General features: G+C 32.7%; 1 protein-coding gene across 1 annotated transcript; it reads right to left on the reverse strand.

The window, feature by feature from the left end:
• Positions 1–246: 246 nt before the first annotated feature.
• On the reverse strand, positions 247–2,495 carry LOC111401327 (plastidial lipoyltransferase 2-like). Its single transcript, XM_023029020.1, has 4 exons — positions 2,225–2,495; positions 1,869–2,133; positions 1,162–1,312; positions 247–835 (listed from the first exon to the last, which is right to left on the reverse strand). The coding sequence occupies exons 1-4, from the start codon at positions 2,356–2,358 to the stop codon at positions 453–455; spliced, it is 933 nt and encodes a 310-aa protein (XP_022884788.1). The 5' UTR covers positions 2,359–2,495; the 3' UTR covers positions 247–452.
• Between the last annotated feature and the right edge of the window lie 5,484 nt (positions 2,496–7,979).

Consider the following 7,979-nt stretch of genomic DNA (forward strand, 5'->3'; position numbering starts at 1 on the left):
TATACCGAAAGCATTGACTAGTGCATTAATAAAATAATCAGGGCAACTGATCTGAAATTTACTATATATTGAACTTGTGCAACAGTTTTCATAAGAAAATTCTGCAAAGCTTCTCAGCTCTGGCCATCAAGAAGTTAAGCAGAAACTGGGCTGAAACAAGATAAATATACTGTTAAATTAATTATATGCATATAGAACGAGTTCAAATCAAATAGGAGGTAATTACTAATATGTAGAACAAAGAGATCATCAAGAATTGCAAGACAGCAACATAAATTCATTCATATTTCAATTTCATAAGTAAGATACATCATGAATAAGAACTAGACCTACAGAAAGATCAAAAGCAAATAGATTTACAACTACAACAGGCTTCATTAGTTTTGGTAGACTCCTTGTTCTTACGTTTTCTCTTGAGATTGCGTTACTCTTATGAACCCGTGTTTAGCAATTCACGCTTTGTAAATTCGATGTGGATCTTTTGCTTTTGATTTCCAGTAAGATAGATCACGATTTTGTCCTTCAGAAATGCCACGAAGAGTATGTTTATACTGCAGTTCAGCTTGAAAAACTTCACAGAACTCCCTAATCAATGATTCATGTGTAATCTCAATCAACTCATAATCATTGACGTGATTATTATTCTCTAGACTGCAACTGTTAGATGGGAAAGTTAATCTTAGCAGCTCCTTTATGCTCCCAACTCGACGATCTCGAATCCCACACGGAACTATCTTTTGAAAGGGTGACAAATCTGGGTTGACGTTCAATGCCAAGCCATGATATGTTATCCATCGTGATACTCTTATACCAATGGCTGCTAATTTTTGGTCTCCTGAAGGAATTCGATATGTTAGGATGGTATAAATCTCCAGGCTGAGAACATCGGAAGACTGGAGAAAATCAACTTCACATATGCATAATTGCATTTTGTTCTGTATGTAAAATTACTAAGCTTAAAAATTGTAAAAGTTACTTTGAAGTACTTTTTGTCTTCAAACATATTTGATATGTTGCTTTTTAATTAAAGTAACTTGATTCTTGTCTTACTATCAAAATAAGTAACACGTTTCCAATTTTAACCAATAAAAGTGCATTTATTCTAAAACTTGTCTACTTACTCATACGGACCTACAAAACAGTGAAAAATTATGAACATACCAACCCAAACACCAGTCAAGCCCTCGATTCGTGAAGCTTTAATAGCAAATGTTGAGGAGAGAACACGGATAACCACCTCTTCAAGTGCCCTGAGATACCAATGGAGATCCATCTTGTGATATCGGAGATTGATAATAGGGTACATAACAAGCTACATTACATAAACATACATAGCAAATCAGAAACTCAAAACACCCCCATGTTATATAACATAAATTTTCATTGGTGTAGTCTTAAAAAACCCAAAACGAAGGTAAGATAAGAAATATGATTCACAAGCATATTCTGTATACTGAATTTTGTATAACAACTTTTCCTAAAATTCAAATTCTGATATTGCAAGAATCTTTAGCTATCGCATCTACTGTTTACCACAAAATTTGCATGTGCTTATCGATGAGCTAAAAGATATTTGATCATTTCTTGAATCTAAAATTCCTAGATTCTTTCAGAAGTCAATTTGCAAGTTGAGAGATTCAAATACATAATTTGCATGCACTATGACACGATGCATCATTGCTGCCCAAAAACTTAGAAACAAAAACCGTAATCCTAATACCAGATTACCTGTAATGAATTCAAACACCATTCATATATTTGCTAGGTCGGTCAATCGTCTAAGTAAAGAAACTTTGTCAAATCTAATAACATGATTATATCTATCGAATCAATGAACCAAAGGGATTGGCCAAGAAAGATTCGTGTACCTGACCAGGGCCATGATATGTAACTTCTCCACCACGTTCAGTCCGATATACATTCAAAGGAGCTTTCTCTACATCAAACTTCAAGTACTCTTCTGAACTGCCAGAGCCCAATGTATAAACAGGCTGGTGTTGCAGAACAATAAGAGAATCAGCAAAATCTTCATTCCTTTCACTTAATGTTTTTCTCTCTTGAACAATTGAATTTTGCCAAGACCATGCCTCTACATACGGAACCAGCTCTTTGTGCAAATCGTAGCAATCACACCTTTATTAAGCATAAGAATGAGAAGTAATAGAAAGAATTTTGCCATTCCAAGTATGATAAATATTATAAAGCAGGTGGATGATTAAATTACCTTCTTCTGTGTACATGGGTCATTGAGATTGTTGAATTGATGAGACAAGGGCAAAATCTTTGCGAAATATTTTGTGGGTTATGAGGTAAGCATTTTGGAGTTGGGTTAAAACTGGGATTCAGCAAGAAAGCCATATTTCAAGATTAAAGCTTTATATTTGGGACAAGTAATTTGGAAGAGGAGCGGCGGCAGTGGAAGATTTTAGCGTGGGCAGGAATAGGGAAAAATGTATATGTTGTGTATTTTGACAATTGGGGATGGCGATGCAACCAAAGCTAGAAAATGGTCAAATTCAATTCNATAGGGAAAAATGTATATGTTGTGTATTTTGACAATTGGGGATGGCGATGCAACCAAAGCTAGAAAATGGTCAAATTCAATTCTGCCCATAAAAATGTGAGGTCTATGGTCCGTAAATATGAACAGAGAGGTTAGTTTTAGGAGAAAAATTCAGCATGACACATTTCTAAATAAAAAACAAAGTTTCAAGTCTCAAAAATTAGATATTTTAAAATTTTAATTATAAATTAATTTATTATACATATATTTTACTAATTAAAAATATTGATATAACAATTCTATATAATTTGATCATAATTATCTAATTAATTAATCACAATTATATAATTAATTAATTAATCACGGATTAATTTTTAATCATAACTTATTAAATTATTGATCACAACTTATTTATTCGTTGTAAATTATTAAATTAATTGGTCACAATTAATTTTTCGTTCATAACTTAATCAATTGTGAGTCATAATCACAATTTTTAAGTCATGTATTATAAATTAACTAATCATCACTCTTAATCAACCAAATAATTGATCACGAGCACCTATCCCATCTCATCCCATCCATGACCACCCAGTCATCATCAATATCACTATTACTATCACCATTACCGCCACCACCACAATAGAACGTCATCGCTAATAGAGCCACCACCACCACCTCATGACAACCTGTAAACACCACAACACTAACACATTCACCACCACAACAGAGCATCCTCACTACCACCACCTCACGACAAACCGATCAACACAGCACACCAACAGATTCACCACCACAACAGGCAATCTTGGTGAACGAACTTAATGCTGCCATTGCAAGTGTAGGGGTATCGTAGAGATTATCCGCATCGCCAGGTTCCGACAAATCCAGCAAACATCCCTCTCCTTGTCATCATCCAATAAATCGTGGTTATTGACACCATTAATCTTATTAACATCGTAGTATAACTACTTCAGACGCCCTTCGAACCAACGAAAAACTACCCGAAATTGACGCGAAGTTTGGCGGAGCCAATGAAGAGGAGGAAGACCGCTTCGTTGACACCAACATTACAAATCCGATATTCATCCTAGCGTTGGAAAAACTTGTAGATTTTCTCTTTCTCTCTCTCTCTCTAAGGTTTTGGTTTAATTAGAGAGGGACGGTGCCGTGAGCAGTGGTGGTAGGCAGAAAAATTGAGAAGAGAGAAGATGGAGTGGGGGGAATTGATACTTATGGTTTTGGAAGGTGGGTGGGGTGGATTAGTTTAATTTTTATAGGATAATTATTAATATTTAAAATTTTAATTATATCTGATCTTTTAGAGAAAAACTTGTAACTCTTGATTATGTATCGAGATCTTTAAAATACTTAATTCCTGGTTGAGTACGATTGGTGAAAAAATCTTGGATAGAAACCAACCTAGTCCAATTGATTGCCATAATGAACGAGCAGTGGCCCATGAAGACCAACCCCGTTGATCTAATTATTAAAAAAATAAATTTAAAAGTAAATTAAAAGAATTATAGAACTTGTATTCTCGATCCAACAAGTATTTCTTTTCTAACATATCCTTTCTTTGATCGTTCTAACCATTGCACCATGATCACCTCATTTAGGATAGTAGTTTGTCTCTCAATCTCTGATCATTTCAAACATAGAATGAAGCGAGTGAGGATTATCAAGTTTCAGTTGGTTTCTGTCGAGGGTGAACCCAAGAATATTTTTCAGTGTGGACGAAATTTAATTAAGGTCAAACTTTGACCTTTCTAAGCTTAAGACGAATTTTAAATTTAGGCCTTCAAATTATATATTGTATGTAATATGCATTCAATTTTTTCTTAACTAAAACTATAAACTCAAAGGGACTTAAAAGTTTATGTGTGATTGAAATACGAATGAGAGAGACAAGAATGAGAAAACCATTAAACGGCATTTCCACTCCCTTCTCTTGCAGCCTTTAAAGTCCATCCCTCTTCTCTCTCCATGTCTCATTTTAAAGTTTATTGCAGACAAAAGTTCAGTGCAAGCATATGCTTGCATTGGACTTAAGGTAGGTCCACCCCTAGTTTCAGTGCCCTTAGGTTCGATGTCCTCTTCTAGGACATATTCCTTTCTCTTTCCCCTTCCTTGTTGAACATCCAATTGCCTCAATCTAAAAAGAGTGATGTCTAGTCCTAAACATGTGTTACCATCTCTAAATTGGTTAATGAACATGCTTAGGTAAGAGAAATGTAAGTTTTTCCAGCCTGAACACACCTTAAGATAGGGCACTTCATGTTTAAACGACTTTATTTTCACTGTGCTCCAACTTTAGATGGGAAAAAAATACATGCATATAGACAAACCACATGAACTGAAACACCCGTTTCAGGAGCTGGAAGGAGGAAAAATTAAGATTTGAATGAAGAATTAGAAAGAGAAAATGATGCTAAGGCTGAAGTTGATCTTTTACATTTGACATTTCAATAGTAAATAATTTTGGAGGGTTGAGTTTCTTAATCTTTCGTGTTCTATGTACTAAAAGTAGGGATTATTTTGTATTAGAAAAAAATTAAGGCCATATTTTGTACTAAAAGTAGGGATTTTTTTTTATTAAAAAAAAATTAAGGCCATATTTTTGGAAAAAAAAAAAAAAAAAAAAGGCCTTCCATCGAGAAAATAGGATACAATCAAATTGAAAGTTACATCTCATTTCGTCGTTATATTGTATTAAGCCCATATTTGATTGTCATTATTTGGCAAAAACAAATTTTTGAAGAATGTGTGGTTAAAAAGTGAAGAAAAAATATGAGTTTACATACAGAATATTTTATCGTGTAAATGTGGTTGAAAATGAATATGTAGAATAAAAAGGTTTTGATATAATATTTGTCAACCAGGGGCTAAACAAGAAGACTGTCACATGTATTTGTCATGAGAAGAAGAATGCAACTAGAGGAAAATGACATCATGAAATGTGGATATCGTTCATGTCAATTTATTACTTATTTTGACAGTAAGATTCCACATACATGAATTGAAGGCAAATTCACTGGATGTAGGACTGAAAAGCTCATTTTCTTTTGTTGTGTTTTTTTATCGCATAACAAGTAATATAGTGAACCATTGAGTTCGGATTATCGTTCCTAAAAGTACTATAATTTAATACTTAATTTATTTTTTCTAACTTCTATTTGACGAATGAAAACAAATATGACAGTTGTGATTATTTTTCTAACTATATCTAACTAATTGAAAATAGCAATATGTACATAAAGATCGATTTATTATTCACATATGGAATGAGATATAAGTGCATAACAATTTCATCTATTGATTACCTTTAAATCTTAATTCAAGATTCACAAACTTAATGAAGTGTTCGATAGAATTTTTCTATTGTATTCAATTTACTCATTTCGAGTTCTCGTTGAATCTATTTAATTAATTCAATCACAAATCTCTTTGTGTTTTTTCTTACTGAAAGAGCAAGTATCTAAATAATGGGGCAGGACTTAGAACTGGTAGGATACAGAGATCAATTTATGAATCTCAAGAGTCCGCCTTCAGTAAGCCTCCCTCTTCACCTATCGAAAAGTAAACTTTACACTCACCCAAATGGTCTTCTTTTTATTAAGTGAATCAGATCTAGGCCTACTTATCTTTAGAGATCTTGCGAGTTAGCTATTACTTTTCCTTGCAAGCTAGTTGAAGAGAAAAGGCATGCCCCTGTTCTATGTGAAAGGTCAGAGGATCCATAGTCCCTGTAGTCTCCCGACGTAATATTCATCTTATTTGAAAGTGGGAGGAACGGATCTCTTCTTTGCAATGAAAAAAAGAAAAGAAAAGGGAGTTGGCTCAATCTTAGTTAAACTCAATATTTGTTTTAGGAATTCATATAAATCAATATGTGTTATACTAAATTACCGAAGTTACTGTATGGCTTAAATCTTAAACTCACCTCTCGATTTGTAAAAGATCCACAAAATCATGCATTATTGATCAAGTAATTCAAAGTATTAAATATATGAATAAAATCAACATATAAAATTTTAAAAAAACTAGAATCTTGAATAAAAAAAAAAGTAAATGATCTCAAATGGATTACATTATTAATATATAGTCTAATCATGATATAAGATAAAAATAAGATATTTGTATTGAGTACATCATCGGGTTTTAAAGAAATATGTAAAAACTGGAGGATTTTTGCGTCAAGATCTTCTTCTTCTTCTTCAAATCAATGCCTTAGACCTTTGATTTCTTAATATTTTTCTCCTTTGATTCACTCTTCTCAATCTCAAGTTGTGTTTTTTATATCTCAATGCGTGGAACTTCTCTCAAGAGCCTCTCATCTTGTATTTATACTTCCCTTAATGTATTTCTTAATTTTGAATTTTGATGGGCTTTAAAAGGGGTAAAACCTTGCCTTAGTTAGCATCAGGCAGTGCCTAAGCGTCATGTAGAGGCGTTGCAACTCTGCAAAGACGTCGCAGGTGGCACCACCTCTCAAGAAAAATTTAGCATTGCACCTCCTTTAATATTTTTACCATAACTTTCTCTCTCAATATTCGATTGAAGCGATTCAAATTATGCTATAAAAATAACTCAAAGAGATGCAATGTTACTAGAAATAGCTCTTTTCCAATTCGAATATTTATTAGGTCAAAAATGGAATTCAATCTCCAGCTAAAAATTTGGAACATCCTTGTGCAGTCGAAAACTAATTTGTGAAAATATTTTGGTCATATTTTACTCTTTTTTGACTTCTAATTGTATCTAATTGACCCTTAACATTCTCGAATTTTCATCATGAGGTCTGACACAACTTTTAAGTCTTTACACTTTAGTTCCCAAACTTTGGATCTTGCTCTTTTTCGCCAATTTTCGATTCAGTCTTTCAGTTCTTCTTTCATTCATCGAGTTTCACTTAATAAATAAAATATATAATAAATTAGGCTATAATTATTTAAAATAATTATCAAATGTCTATCTCTTTAGTTCCGAATGTATATAAAATACGCTTATCAACACCTTCAAACTTAAATATTTGTTTGTCCTGAACAAAACTATAACCTAATTTAACAAACACATAAACATGTAAAAGCTTTTGGTTAGATAAAATGCCATTTTGTCTCAGGATTGAAATCATTATATTAAATCTATAAACAGTTTCAAGTTAGATTACTTTAATCAATATTTACTTTTCCAATGCAAACCTCGATGGTCAATTTTATTTTTTTACTTTCATCATTCATAAGATTCACACACCCTTAAATTTATTCTTTTTTAATATTTTCTCAATGTGTGATCTAAGGTTGAATTTTAATACTAACTCCCCACACTTTCTAGTTTAGATGGATTTCACTAATTACAAATCAATATTTCAACAAATAAGGATTCTCCAAACTTTTATTGCTTCAATTTCCGAAACTCAACTAGGCTAATATATGTCGTCAAATATATAAATTTATCATATAAATACATGGGACTT

The sequence above is a fragment of the Olea europaea genome, chromosome 10 (assembly GCF_002742605.1).
Source record: "Olea europaea var. sylvestris chromosome 10, O_europaea_v1, whole genome shotgun sequence".
NCBI lineage: Eukaryota > Viridiplantae > Streptophyta > Magnoliopsida > Lamiales > Oleaceae > Olea > Olea europaea.